Genomic DNA, 15,784 nt, shown 5'->3' on the forward strand with positions numbered 1-15,784 from the left:
CCCAGTGCCTTTAAACAATCCATTACTGATTGAACAGAAATTCTGGCCACACACATACACACAGCCCTCACAATTTATTTACTACAGAAAGTAGATGGGCAGAGCAATCCTGAAGGGGTGGTCAAAAGCGGTTTGGAGCCAGCGTGACCCCTGCGCCGGTGTTAGTGCCACTTGTGCCGGCTAAATGGGCATTAACACCAGCGCAGGGCAGCTTATGCTAGTCTTGGGGAGCTGCACGGCAGCGGCATGTATGGGCGCCGGCATGGCTGCCGCAGCAGTATTTCTCCGGCACAAAGGCTTGCACCGGTGCCAAAGTGGTTACTCAGCTCCCTGAGCTGTTTTGCGCCTGCAAAAAGGGAGGCACAGCTCTGTGGAACTGAATGGAGCAGTTTCATGGGGTTTTGGGGGAAAATACATTTTCGGCTTGCTGCGCCAGGGCAACAAGCTGCTCAGGAGGAGGCAGCGTGGCTGTGCCGTCCCCGGGCCCTCTGCAATAACCCCCCTTAGGATTGCGCTGAAGGTGGATCTCATTTAGAAATCTTGGCATAAATGATTTCTCCCAACACGAGCTTTCATGGAATCTCTCTCTTTCACTAGGTTCTATGTCTGTACATTTGTGCAGAGGTGACAAATACTGGTGGAGAAATCAGATTCCAATCTATAGTGCAATCCTGTGGAGAATTACTCAAGTCTAAGCTCACTGATTTCAGTTGGCTTTGGAGTAACTCTGCATAGGATGGCACTGTTAAGCACTTGGCAACAAGAAAAAGCATAAGTGCTGGTTTAGTGCCTCTCCAAAACCAGATAACATTCATATGTTGTGGTCACGCCCCAGGGCTCACGTTATTGGAAAACAGCACAAAAGCTAATTTTCCAGTTATGGGGATTTGTCCTTAAATTTGGAACCTGAAATTTATCTCTTAAATTGTCATGTCATATAACTACTGATTCCAGAGAGGTACCACTATATGCTCTGACCTCTGTGAAGATGGCATTTGCACATTAGAAACAAAAGACATTACCTGGCAAATCAGAACGGTTCTTAAAGATGTGGGATTATGAGCAGTCAAACTAACAGCAATTCAAAATCCTAGCAACATTTTAAATGACAAAAATTGGAAACAATTGGCTGCATTAAAAAAAGGTCTATAAGGAATAACTATAGGTACATTCTCCTCCTTCATTTGTTTTTACCGTAAGTTGTAAACAGGATGTGCTATTTGTTCTGTATAATTGTTCCGATTATGTACCATTACATTTCAATAAAAATTGGGGGAAAGTACATGAATGAAAGCTTAGATCATTTAAAGTTCTCTCATTTATTCCCCCCTTCCCCATATATGTATCTACATACAAAGAACAGGTGGACCTCAAATGCAGCTGCCATCTCTCTCTATGTATGTGTGTGTTAAGTGCCATCAAATCACCTCCGACTCATGGCAACCCTATGAATGAAAGTCCTCCAAAATGTCCTATCTTCGACAGCCTTGCTCAGATCTTGCAAATTGAGGGCTGTGGCTTCCTTTATTGAGTCCATCCATCTCTTGTTGGGTCTTCCTCTTTTCCTGCTGCCCTCAACTTTTCCTAGCATGACTGTCTTTTCCAGTGACTCTTGTCGTCTCATGATGTGACCAAAATACGATAGCTTCAGTTTAGTCATTTTAGCTTCTAGGGTCAGTTCAGGCTTGATTTGATCTATAACCCACTGATTTGTTTTTTTGGCAGTCCACAGTATCCGTAACACTCTCCTCCAACACCACATTTCAAAGGAATCTCTATATATATCCTACTAAAATCATCTCTCTATATATCCTACTAAAACCAATTTCACATTTTCAAATTCTGCTTCTTCTAGCAGAAATGATAAAATGCCTGCTGAAATAGGTCAAATACTGAAATAGGTTAAATTCCGAGGCTGAAAAGTCTGTTGTATGCACACATGGTTTGATTTAATTTCTACAACCTTTGGTAAATTTTATTACTTCCCACTTAGCTTGAATTAATTATCTTTATCTCATTTATCATATTTACTCAAGTGCTCCTTTTATTCTTGAAGAGAAGCCAGCTAACATTTTAGGATCAGCTTAAGCTTAGCAACACGATAACGAAAATATGCATTTGGGTTAACGGCAGAATTCCGTTCAACAAGATGGGTCACTGCTAGGGAAGAGTGTCTTGGAGACGCGGAAGTCCAGAGGTGCAGGAGACCTGCCCTCATGAAGCTATACTAAGGGTGACTAGTCGGGGCAGCAAAAACCCAGTCTGGCAGCAGAAATGCCGAAAACAAAGAAGGGAAATGGGAGGAGGCAAGGAAATTGTGTTAAGACCTGGGTTCAAAATCCAAAACACTGGGTTGAATCCAACAATCTTATCAGCAGATGGTGTTGATTCCTGGAGCTGTAGGATTAAGGAGGAATAACCGCCACGTGAGTCAGCGGACTGCAATGGAGAGGGACAAGGAGGTGAAATCGGAGCGTGTCCAGAGGAGAGCAATCCATGCCCTATGAGGAGAGACTTAAAAAGCTGGGTTTGTTTAGTCTGGAGAAAGTTAAGGGGTGACATGATAGCCATGTTTAAATATTTGGATGCCGTGTTAATGAGGGAACTAGCTTGTTCTCTGTTGCTTCAGAGATTAGGATGGGGAGTAATGGATTTAAACTAAGAGAAAAACGATTCCACCTAAACATTAGGAAGAACTTTCTGACGGTGAGGGCTGTTCGAAGGTGGAATGCGCTGCCTCAGGGTGGGATGGGGTGGGTGGAGTCCCCGTCTTTGGAGGTCTTTAAGCAGAGGTTGGATGGCCACCTGTTGGGAGTGCTTTGATTGTGGGATCCCGCATGGCAGGGTGTTGGACTGGATGGCCCTTGTGGTCTCTTTCAACCTTGTGTGATTTTGTGATTTTTGTGAAATCACTCTTTTTGCCTCTTCCATTGATGCAACTGCCTTTTCTGTCTGCTGACAGAAGAGGGCAGGTGGTGGCCATTTTGGGTCCTGCTCCCTCCTCACTGCAGCACACTGACCCATGTGGGCCCCACAGTAGTTCATAGTGACTAGTTTGCCATAATATCCAACAAGCAAATTGCAAGTTACAAAATTATAGGCTGCCTCCAAACCAGAACTGGAAGCAACAAGATTCATGTCTAGACAATTACAATTTATATGGTAAGCTGCTTTGGGCACGTACCCTGGGAAAGCAGCATAGAAATCTTCCAAATAAATGAACAATTTGAAATGGGCTTCCAGTTCCAGTTTGAGGCAACTATAGTTTGTAGTATCCATGGTTTGCCAAAAATGGGTATCATTGCAAACTCGTTTGACCCTGCATCATAAAAAAAACAAAAGGAATCAGAAAATGTGAGGAGGAGAACATACACAAGCGTGAAGTCTAAAGCCTATTTAGAGGCCGAAGCAACTGGAGATGCAGAAATTTCAAAAAGCGTTTCAGGTTCCAATCATTAGGTGGCATTACATGTCAAAGCAGTAGGCATATACAAGAAATAAGCATAATTCTTGTGATGTTAGATTATCGTAAAAAAATAAAATGTACCTTTCTATCGTTGGTATAAGGGAAGGCGGTGGTCCTCCAGGTGGAGGAGGAAAGCCTGAAATATTTAATTGAAAAAAAACAAGAAGTTAATTCCAGAACAAGCGCTGCAGGCAGTATCTAGAGTATTTTAAAGTAAATCTATCCAGCAATGGGTGACAGGAAGGACACACACAAAATGAGACAGTTCTTATAGTACACCCCAGCAACTTCATACTTAATATACTTACAGTAAAATCCTAAGGAGAGTTACTCCAGTCTAAGCCCATTCATTTCAACAGGCTTAGACTGGAGTAACTCTGCATAGGATTGCACTGTTATTCTATAACATTCTCAAATCACTTTTGATACTGATAGCTAAAACAATGTGTTTCACCAAGGACAATTGTGCATATATTTTTTAAATGAGACAAAGTGGCAGAAACAACCCCACGTACTAAAATGGAAACCATACTATGTTTCATACTACTTTGAGACACTTTTAGAACAAACAAATGTACCTGGAGGTGGCACAGTTATTGGTATACCTAAAAACAAAGAAGATTGACCCAGTCATTTCAGCAATGTATTTATAATAATTGACTAGTATTCAGAACAGGCATTATGGCTATCACCGCATTAACAGCAGCCAAGAAGAGTTGGTAGTAAACTAATTCCATCAGTCCCCAGCAGCTTTGGAATACAGATGCAAGCAGAGAGAACTTGCACAACTAGCAGGATTTCACCTAACTATAATGCAGGGTTTAGGTACCTATAAAACAGACAAGCTATGCTGCACTCCAGTAAGTCAATGGGAGGGCACGACAGGGCTCCCCAGAGTACAGACACCATTCAAGAAACTAACAATTTCCACACTGACAAGCTCGTTTGCTTCTCTTGATTAACTGATCTCTCCTTTTAAATGGAGAAGCCACGTTCAATATGGAATATGTGGAGCCAATTTCCTAACAAGCACATAAAGTCTCTTATAAGGGTTTATTGTATTCCAGATATGTATCAGCCAGAGTATAAGACAAATAATTAGTTAGAGGCTATGAATCATGAACAAAAGGAGCTTGCAGTAGCTGATCTTTCCAATACCCCCCTTGAACCAGCATCCTTCCAAGATCTGCCAAAACTTGATGCTTGAAGTTTTAGGAGCCACTAAGATAACATGCCACAGCATAAGGCAGCTAAAGGGGGGGGGAGAGATCAAGGAACACTGCCCCAAGGCCTCTCTTATACCAATGGAGACTTCTGAATCAGCAGAAGCTCAGCTGGCAGAAGAGTGAGGAAGGTGGCGTTGCCTGAGTTCCTGTTCCTCAAAGCACCCCTTGCTATCCACTTGTACATTGTTCACCAGGCTCCCATGACTCCATCAGGGGAGGAGGGAAGATCAGTATCTGTGAGCACCCAGCAGAAGGAGTTGGTGGAGCAAATCTTTGCCTGCCTTCCCTTGGCAATCAGCTGTTTGTCCTAAAACTCTTCCCTGAGGACCTGGAGAGCCTCACATGCAAAACACGTGATGGAGTGCTGCAGTGGTGAGGGGGAAAATCAGATAAAAGTCACCCCTTTCTCCTTCCACTTGTGGCTTCTATCAGTGGAGGAGGGGGAGTGAAGAAATTGTCACTGCCCCTTGTTGGTACAAGCTGGCTCTCCCAATTCTCTGAGTGTCGTTCTGGTGACAAACAGTAGGTTAATTGGAGAAGGGGAAGGCAGGGAAAGATACACTCTGTCAGCTCCTTCCGGGAAGTCTTCTGAGCATCCAAACCACTGCCATTACAAAAAAAGTAAACTTTTTGTGGGACACATGTGAAACAATTGTTTTTGTAAAAACAGCTTTACCTGAAACATGTAAATTGATATGCATGCACAATCAAATGTTTCAACCCACCTGTGCCTTTATATCCTCAACGTTAACAGAAAAAGACAGCAATTTCAAAAGGTAAAATTACAAGTTAATGTTAACTGGGCCATACTGTGCATGTTAGCATTTGTATAACAGAAGTCTTCAAATTTGTAATGCATATGTGTGAAGTGATATCACAATTAACCTGAGCTACAGTGAGCACCCTGATCCTCAAACCCCTTTACTGCCTAGGATCCTAGTTATGACAGTAGGGATGGTATCATAAGGTCGTATCTGCCATCACAGCTGAACAAATTTTCACAAGAAGGCATAAGAACACGTGCATTTTGTAACCTGGGAATGGCCCCATCAGTGCCTTTCACTAGCTTCCCGTGACAACACAGGAAAGCAAACAGCCAGAAAAAAGTTTTTAAATTAATAATTCCTGAAAAGGTTAGTTCAGCACTTTTTTAAAAAAGTCAGTTACAGTGACTTCTTCTGTAGCATTTATGCAGCTTTCTAGGATCATAATTTCAAACAACAATAGTTCTTTTTGTCTGAAAAGGCATTTGTATCACAAGTGCCTAAGTGAATGCAGTACAGGAACTTCAAAGCAGGATCCTTTTTCAAAGGATCTTCTGCAGGATGTTATATATTTGAATACTATTAAAACTTTCTGGCCAGTAGTCCAAGTTAATATTAGGTAACAAGAAACCTTCTTCTCCTTTAAACCAAGGAGGAATGGGTAGATTCTATTTTGGTCAGAGAGCTTTGAAGATAAAAAGCTGGCAGTCGCACAATTTAAACAATCCTGAAGGAACCAAACCCATTGCTCTTAATGATTATTTTCAAACGCACCAAAAAGATAGCAATAGCAACCTTCTGAACAAGCACATGTAATGAATCTTTGCAAACGTTACCAATCCTCTTCTGCAGTCAAGCACATCAGCAAAAGTAAGACTAACACATGCAGGTATTTAAATTTCGAATGTCAACAGATGAATGCTTCCATGAAAATGTTACTTTATGCCTTTGAGGAGCTGGTGATCCAGAATGGGATTTTCCATCTCTACAAGGCTATTCCAAACAGAGGAAGGGAAGGGGGAGGCTACAGATTGTGATTGCGGTGTTTAATGGGGAGTGGCTACCCATTCCTCCACACTGCCACTTCGCCAAAGTAAATTGTTCCCCTAAAGTAATACTTCCCATTTTAAGGAAAAATACAGTATTATTTCCTGATTTGTGTGTGAGTATATGCATATACGACAAAACGACAAATGGTTCTATAGTTAAGAAATCACCAACTAATACTCAATAATCAAAATCTAGCTTTTAAAAATATATCTACTGAACAGTCTTGCTTCTCTTTTATAAGTCAATTTAGTTAATAAAGCCATGATCCATATTTGTTTGCACAAATCTGCTATTAAAGGCAGTTTATGCATACCTTTGCTATAAAACTCCTAGCAACAGTTATTAAAGTGAGGACTAATTCTATATTGTCAGCTCTTATATAAACTTTTGAGAAATCCAAGCAAAAGCATCCCAGGGTCCATAGAGAAATTGTATCCTGTGATGTCTTTTTGATCTTTGTTATTTATACTTGTTATCAAAAATAATAACTAATGGACCTTTGTAAAATTTATGGCTAGTATCTGCATTCTAAAATTGAAACCATAGACATTTCATGCTGATACTTCCATTTCCCAACCGACAAAAAGTTATGATTCAGTACCTTAAACTATACTATATTCATAACTGTTATCTACTGACTATAATAAAAATAATGTATACTAATTATAGTTCTTAAAAATAAATACCGTATTGTCCGGCGTATAAGACGACTGGGCGTCTAAGATGACCCCCAACTTTTCCAGTTAAAATATAGAGTTTGGGATATACTCCTCCGCAGCCAAGGCCTGCCCCTCGCGTGCTCCCCTGCTGCCCCCCTTCACTCGCCTTTTGCACAAGGGCCGGGAGCCGAGCCGGGCTGGGGGGAGGCGGCGCCTGTTCCTGGAAGAGCCCTGCCTGGGGAGTTGGTCACAGTCTTGGCCGCGCTGCAAGAACGGAGCCAGACGCACCAACACGCAGGCGGGGAGGGAGGGAGGCACAAGGGGCCGAGGAGGAGGAGGAGCGCGCAGCCCGCCCGCATTTGCTCAGCCCCGAACCACCCTCAGTCTGGGCTGGAGCGCGGCGCGGCTGCAGTCGCAACGCTGGAGTGGGTGGGCAGGAGCCAGGAGGCGGAGAAGGACGCGGGGAGAGCGACCGCCCCAGCCCGCCGGCCAGCCAGCCTGCCTTGCGCCGCCGCGCAGCCGAGCGCTTCCCTCCGTGCGCCCCGGCGCGCCTGGCTCCGACTCCCAGCTGAGCAGCGAGCGCCCTCGCTGGGCTCGCCTCCCCTCCCTCCTCCAGCAGACATGGACAGAGTGGAGGCGGCTCCCCAGGCAGATTCTCCAGTCCGGCTCGGAAGTTTCAGCACCCGCCTTATAAGGCGACCCCCGGCGTATAAGACGACTCTCAATTTTTGAGAAGATTTTCCTGGGTTAAAAAGTCGTCTTATACGCTGGACAATACGGTACACAATTTTCTCAGCTAAATGATACATATTACATTTCAAGCTTATAGGCAGTTAGTATATGCTGCACATATTCAAATTTCTTCTAAAACTTTCTATTTTGCTGAAGAAAACATTGAGGGGGAAAATGCAAGGGTTCCCCACCCCCCATGACTTTAAGTTGTGTGGAAGTTTAGCTCTTTCCAATTGTGCCTTAGCTTAACAACAGTGATGAGAGCAAGTCCAGCATCACCATCCCCCTTTACCCCAGCTGGCAGCCTTCCTTCAGCTTGATTCTGCCTGCAAGCTATGAATAGCTGGTCCCTACATCAACGCAAGTTACAGCCAAATGCAATCTCAGCAAAGTAAAGGGAATGGGACAATGCATATTAGCAAAGGCAGCTTACAAGGAAATGCATAAAAGCACCCCAAAAAGTCCTTGCCAAAAGAGGAGCCCCTTCTTTATGAGCAACGGACATAAAATGGAATATTCTAAGGCAAATTGGAAAATCTGTGCTAACTAAGCAACTAACCCTGATCATAGTTGTTATTAATAATAAATTTGGAAAATCTATGCTAACTAAGGTCGTTTATGCATGGGAGTTTTACCTGAGGTTCGTTGCTCACTGGACCCACACCTTCCTGTTGGGAATCTATGCACCAGCAGTCTCCAAGTTCAAATCAAGTCCCGCCCCTTTATATGCTACTTTGTAATTGGCTTACTTTGTAGTGCTTACTGTGAGAGACAATCCCCCCAAACCCAATTGCCACATAAAAAAGCATTTAAAAAACAACAACAAAAACAGAGCAATCTGAAAGAAGGGGGGGAATCTAAGCCTCGATTTTAAAAAGATTTTCTTCTGCTCAGAAAGAGCTCTGAGGAAGCAGGAAATATTTGAATCCCCGCCTCTGGACATGCTGCTTTGTAATTGGCCATAAGCGAAACCAAGTTTGCGTGCCCCGCACTTTGCCTTCTGCACGGGGATTTCACCCAGGCTTTGCTCAGGGAAGATGGAAGAGCTGGGTTAACAGAGGAATGGGAAGACGCGGACATTGCGAGGGCTGGGCACGAGATCATCTCTAATGGACACAAAACTCATGCATACCTCCAAGGAACAACCGATTCAGACCAGGGGCGAACGTGAGTGAAAGTACCCATGCATAAACGACCAAAGTAACTAACCCTGGTCATAGTTGTTATTAATAATAAATTTTAAAAGTATACAACAGTCACACCACAACTTCAATTTCATGCAAGGAAAAAAAGATATTGAAATATGAACACTGCAAGTTTTCTTCCTTTTTTACCTGGTGGGGGAATCAACGGGGGAGCGGTACTGACAGATGGAGGTGGTGGAAGGAAAGGAGGCGGTGGAAGATGAGTGGGAGGAGCTCCTGGAGGGAAAAATGGAGGGGGCTTGGAAAAATTGTTATCCACATCAGCGCTGGGGCGTTCAGGGAGAACCTACAAAATAAAAATCAAATGTTACAGGTGCCCTTTAAAGAGGGGGGAAATATACATACTACCCTCACTGCTTATTCCTGAAGAGGCTTTTTGAAATCAAGAAACATGCACACTTCTTTCTTACAGAAATTGGGGAACAGGTTTCTGCATGAAAAATATAAACAATAGATAGGTACACAAAATTCTTAAAATAATTCAAGCAAAGAATACCTGCATAAGAATTAAATTAGCACAAGTAACAAATATTTCCAGAATTTCGCATTTCAGACAGGTGACAATTACACCCACAGGAAATGCGTGCATACCAGGGTATGAAAGTGTCACAAATTACCTCTTCTTTTTCTTTCCAGAACATAATGCACTAGTGAACTTAGCAAAACCCCAATACTGCAATGGCAATAACAGATCAGGCTGGAAATAAGCCCTCATACACAACCTGCAAACTTTCCTGGAGAAAGCTGAACTGGACGCAATCTGGTGACTTCCAGACCAGACTATTGTAACCTCTCAATGGGAACTGCCATTGAAAACTTCGTAGCTCAAAAGGTAGCCTCCTGTTAACTGATCATATTATACCTGATATGATTTTATTGGCCTCCATTTCTAGGCTCAACCTAATGTGCTGGTTTGGAACTTCAATGGCTTTTAACTGATGGGAGCAGGCTACCTCATGGACCACCTTCCTCTCACATGAAGATATGCACATATTGTGATCATCTGGAAAGGCTCTGTGCTCTCTCACCTTCAAAAACCTGGCAGGTGTCTGAATGGGGAACAGGCCTGCTTGGTAGTAGCACCAAGACTTTTGAATACCCTTCCCTGTGAAGTTCATCTGACTCCATCCCCTTTGGCTTTCTGTAAACTGGTTAAGACTACCTTTGTTGAAGCAAGGCTCTGGTTTATCTTAAGCTAAAAGCAAGAGGTCAGATGAGTTATTTGGCTATTAACTGACTTCTATGTTTCTGCTGTGTGTGTTGTTGTTTTTTAATTGTCCAGAGTTGATGGCAGCTTTTGTGTTTCTTATGTTAACAGATGGTGTTTTTGTTGGTCTTACTGAGGAAAGCTTGGAGCAGAAGGAACACCCTCTGTGTTTTTTTTCTGCTCTGACCTTCCCTCGCTGGCCAGGTTAAGGCCTGGAGCTCTCCCAATCCTGAGGATGGCTGACAAGGGGAAACTGCATTATCCCTTGTCACCCATTCTTGGGGACCAGCCCAGTAGGCATGCCATCAGAGCACCAAGCATGCCTGGAAAAGGATGGGACTCGCCCCTCCTTTCCAACCATTCTTTATTGCAAGAGTACACCTGGAAGCCACAGTCCTCAATTTGCAAGATCTGGGCAAGGCTGTTAAAGATAGGACGTTTTGGAGGACACTGATTCATAGGGTCGCCATAAGTCAGAAGCGACTTGACAGAACACACAACCCACACACACCCCTGCTAGAACTGTTTCAGCAGCCCTCCTCTCAGAGCCCTGAAGAAGCCTGGAAAGGTGGGGGAAGGCTGTTTTAGCTTGCCTAAAAATTGTTGCAAAACTAGGATGGTTCTCACCTCTTTCAGCCAATATTGGGCAACTTAAAGACCAATCCACACCATTTTGTTACAGGTACTTGAGTACGACTGACGTTAGATTCTAGCTGTTTTGCTCTTACTATACATTGAGAATATTATCATTCTTTTGCCGGCTCAAGGTGGACTCAGCCTTCCATCCTTCCAAGATCGGTAAAAATGAGTACCCAGCTTGCTGAGGATAAAGTGTAGACGCCTGGGGAAGGCAATGGCAAACCACCCCTTAAACATAGTCTGCCCAGTAAACATCAGGATGTGGCGTCACCCCATGCGCCAGTAATGACCCAGTGCTTGCACAGAGGACCACCTTTACCTTTTTAAAGCTGAAGCTAAGCCCCCTTGTATAGGAGCCCCGTGGCGCAGACTGTTAAGCTGCAGTACTGCAGTCAAAAGCTCTGCTCACGACCTGAGTTCGATCCCGACGGAAGTCGGTTTCAGGTAGCCGGCTCAAGGTTGACTCAGCCTTCCATCCTTCCAAGGTCGGTCAAATAAGTACCCAGCTTGCTGGGGGTAAAGGGAAGATGACTAGGGAAGGCACTGGCAAACCACCCTGTAAACAAAGTCTGCCTTGGAAATGTCGGGATGTGACGTCACCCCATGGGTCAGGAATGACCCAGTGCTTGCACAGGGGACCTTTACCTTTACCTTTTAAGCCCCCTTGTACAAATATTGGAAACATGAAACCTGTATGTTGCTGTTTTCGTTGGCACGCCTCCTTCCTTCTACTCGGCTGATTGTGATAGTCTGTCCAATCACATCTATTGTACCAGACAGCCTTCTGAAAAAGGAAACATGGACATAACCAACTGTTACACTGGCATTTTTACATATGAAACAGCAAAGACATCAAAAGGAAGATTTAGGTAAATTCATCATAGCAACGCATGTGCAACAAATATAGGTTTCTAAAAGATGTTATTCAATGTGGATAGAATGTGTAGGAATGGGGAAACAAACCCAGTTCACCAGATTAACTTCCACCGCTCATGTGGAGGAGTGGGGAATCAAACACGGTTCTCTGGATCAGAGTCCACTGCTCCAAACCACCGCTTTTAACCACTACATCACGCTGGCTCTCAGAATCCTGTTGATTCTCCTGGGTCTTTCAGTTGCTGTTGATACCACTGACTGTGTTGTCCTTCTGAAGCAGCTTATGGGGCTGAGTGGTACCATATTTTAGTGCTTTGTTCTTTAAGTCTGCTCCAGGTCTTTCTAGGAGACTGGTGGTCCAACCCATGGCTGGTGGAGCACAGGGAACCTCAATGATCTCTCTCGTCTCCTACCCCATATCTAAATGTAACTTCTGGAGAAAGGTATCTCAAGATTTGAGCAGATGTGTCATCCATATACATATGACACACTTCCTCTCCCACCGAACTCTAAGAAAGGCTGTGGAAGTTGAGTCATGATGGACTGGTCTGAGGTGAACAAACTCACTTAGCTGAGTCACGATAGAGCTACTGTCAATTGTTAATTCATCTGATCTGTGAATAAGATTACAATCTGTTCTTAAGAATTAAGCATGCAGCTCTTGAAGCCTTCACTGCATCTAGATATTCAGTCCACAAGCGGTGAGGATTAGTTTCTTATCAGTTTCAGGTGATATGCCAGCTGTGGTTTTTTTCTAGAAAAGAGTGACTTAACCACAGCCATTCATGTTTTACCAACATCCAGATGGGATTACCATAATGTGCTGTACATCTGAAGAGCCCTTGGAAACACCAACTGATTCAAAATGAATACAGTTGAGCTGCCCCCTCTTCCCTCACAGGATGCAGCCAAGCAGGCCTGCCTAGTCAACAACTGATTTAAGAGGCAGAGGGGTTGCATACCAAAAAGAGTTAGCAAGGCTAGAAGGTTGAGAGGCTCTGCCTGGAATCTGTGCTTTGTATTAGCACAAAGCAATTGTTTAATAACTAAGTTAACTTTACAAACCAGTTTACAGACAGTGAAGTCTGTGAAATTTAACTGTGCTTCAAATGTCCCTGTTCAAAGATGATTCCATCACAGGAGTAAGATGGATGAAAAATCACGTAGATAGATAAATACTGAGAATGAGAGTATGAAAGCCACCGGGCCAATTTTACCAAGCTAATTCCAACTGTGTACAAAGAGATATATAGTGATATAGCCATAAGCAGGAGGGTGTACTTTGTGTGGCTGTGACTATCAGCTGTAGTTACACTGCTGATATTTGGGGGGTGGGGGCAGAGGGATGTGCTGCATTTTGGAGGGCATGTGCTGAAGTGAAGAATGCCACACAGCAGATGAGCCCAGGTCGCAATTTCAAAAATACTTGTGGGGTATTATCCCACTGATGATAAAACTGGCATCACAATAAGAAAAGGATCATATCCTTTTAAACATTTCTTACCTTAGTTCAGGCGATTCAGACCGCCCATATCGTTCCTGCCATTTCCCGATGCCTGAACTGACTTTTCTGGCAGTGCTTGTCTGCGACTGAGACGAGGCGCTGTTTCTGGCAAGATAAATTTTCCAGGTCTCTCTTTTCTTATGTTTTTCTTTTCTTGTTTTAAGAGATTCTTTTCTTCCTGCATTTTTATCACCTTAGTCTTCCCCCCATCCTCTACCCATTATCCAGCACCAACTGGCGCTATGAGTTCAAATGGGAGACTGTAGCTATTAATGTATTTACATGCGTTAGCATATGCAGTCCCCTTTATGGATCAAATGTAAAATCCCTTTTATATTTACAACCCTTCTATCTTAAATTTCCTTGATTTCGTGGATGAAGAACAAGAATAAGTCTCTAAAGATCTACCAAAAATGGTATTATTCGTAACACTACACTGATATCTCCATACTCCATAAAAGTAGCTACAACTTTTGAATATTCATCATGTACAAGGAAGAAATCAACACAAGTGCTGTAAAACTCACATTACTACTGTACCTCTGGGGCAGCCCAATCCTGAAGGGGGGGTGGATCCGCGGTGGCTGGGAGCAGCACAGCCTCCTCCAAGGCTTGCCGGCCACCACGGAGGAAGAAAAGGCCTTAAAAAAATTAAAACAGATGAAATGGGGGAAATTCCCCATGACTTCCAATGGGGCTGGGCTACCAAAAAAGGTGGCACAGCCCCACCGCCGCTCAAGGGGGCATTCCTGGGATGAAAGGTTTGTGGAAGCTGTCTAAAGGCAGCTTCACCCCCTGTGATGCCCCATGAACACCCCACCCCATGTCAGCGCGAGCTCTCCCTTCCTAAGGAGCTTCACCCCGCCCTCAGGAATGGGCTCCAAGTACATTATCCAAATACACATTGCATATGCCCCAAAGCCAATCATCTCACAGTCCTTGGTTTTAGTCATGTGTATTTTGTTCTCAGAGCCTTACTGAAAATTGTCAACTTCTAGAAACAAGATTTTTCAACCTGCACCAAACAGTGTATTTCAAATTAGCCTCCTAATGGCCATAAAAGCAGAAAACATAGAACAAAAAGTTTAGTGCTTTCATTCCCTAGCCTCTCCTGAGAGGATGGAGGTGACTAAAAATTTACCACACTATGGCAGTTCAGCTCTACCTCCACCCCCCGAATGAATCTTTTCAACAACAACAAAAATTCACGCAGTGGTGCTCTCTCAGCTAAATGACTCTCTGCTTCTTCATCTGCTCTATTTTTTTCCAATGTTGCCAACTAGAAAAAGTTGATAATGCACATTCAAGATTAGTAAATCCTAGGCTTTAATCCTATGCACACTTGTTTGGGAGAGAATTCCACTGACCTCATTAGAGCTTATGTCTGACTAAACACGCAAAGGGCTGGGCCGTGAGCTGCTCAACAGAACACCTCATCAGTAATCAAACTACTCTCCCACATGAACAGCTGACTGGTTTGAAGGCCAGCAAAATCAAAAAATCCCAAAACAAAAAAGATGAAGCAGGCTATAAAAATACAAGAGGAAGACATAGGACTAAAGATATCTATTTCATATAAGTCAGTAATAAAATAATCTTCCTTTACTAAAGATCAGGTCCAGCTGGCTCCAGATACACATTTGTTAAAGAGCACGTGCAACAGATATCTACATAACAGCAGTATGTTCACCACTGACATTTGGTTTATGTTGTGAGAAACTGATTGACGTGAGAGCTGGTAGGATCTTTTAAAATCTCAGTTTTCTTATACAGTTCTATTTCACAGGTAGTTCTTCTAACTTATGTTTTTACATTTTACAAATGGAAAGATGAGTACTAACATTTTAAAGGAACGTTAACTATTGTACTTCAATGTATATATATACATAGTTATTCATATGAAACTATTTTAAAAGTACTTATTTTAAAGAATAATCAACAGAAAAGTCATGCATCATTGGTATTTCCTCCTTTTAAAATTCCTGCCTAATTCTGCAAATGGCTTACAAAAATGCACTGAAAAGGTTACACTGAAAAGCACTGAAAGGTTACAACTAAGAAGAATTCTTCAAACATTCAGGGATATACACATCTCACTGGATCATACTTTTTACAACTGTGAAGTATCACACAGTGCAAAATAAGGAGGACTTGGCTTCTGAAATTTGAAATGAAGTCATTTTGAATGCAAGGAGGGCCACAGACACAAGCTTAACCTCAACACATTATTCCAATTCAGGCAAGAACCTTGTTAGCACAAAGAACTAATAGAATTTAAAGAGAAACACAACAGATCCCTGCTGCTAATCAGTCCTCAGATATGAAATTATAAAAAATTATTCATGTATTTACAAGTCAGTATACAAAACACTAGAACTCAGGATCAGAAGACTCACAGGCCATTTATGCATGGTCAATTTTGAATCTCGTTCAAAGCTCTTTTTAAAAATGCGACT

General features: G+C 42.9%; 1 protein-coding gene across 8 annotated transcripts in view; it reads right to left on the reverse strand.

The window, feature by feature from the left end:
- Window positions 1–15,784, reverse strand: part of FIP1L1 (factor interacting with PAPOLA and CPSF1) — a 48,911-nt gene that overhangs the window by 14,875 nt on the left and 18,252 nt on the right. For 4 of the 8 annotated variants that reach the window (XM_056855559.1, XM_056855558.1, XM_056855555.1 and 1 more), the window contains 6 exons: window positions 13,329–13,433; window positions 11,639–11,732; window positions 9,232–9,388; window positions 5,418–5,432; window positions 4,045–4,071; window positions 3,548–3,602 (listed from right to left, as the gene is read on the reverse strand). In XM_056855559.1, the coding sequence (XP_056711537.1) occupies window positions 3,548–3,602; window positions 4,045–4,071; window positions 5,418–5,432; window positions 9,232–9,388; window positions 11,639–11,732; window positions 13,329–13,433 (453 nt within the window). The remainder of the gene's footprint in view (window positions 1–3,547; window positions 3,603–4,044; window positions 4,072–5,417; window positions 5,433–9,231; window positions 9,389–11,638; window positions 11,733–13,328; window positions 13,434–15,784) is intronic. The other 4 variants (XM_056855562.1, XM_056855561.1, XM_056855557.1 and 1 more) reach the window with 1 other exon arrangement.

The sequence above is a fragment of the Euleptes europaea genome, chromosome 9 (assembly GCF_029931775.1).
Source record: "Euleptes europaea isolate rEulEur1 chromosome 9, rEulEur1.hap1, whole genome shotgun sequence".
NCBI lineage: Eukaryota > Metazoa > Chordata > Lepidosauria > Squamata > Sphaerodactylidae > Euleptes > Euleptes europaea.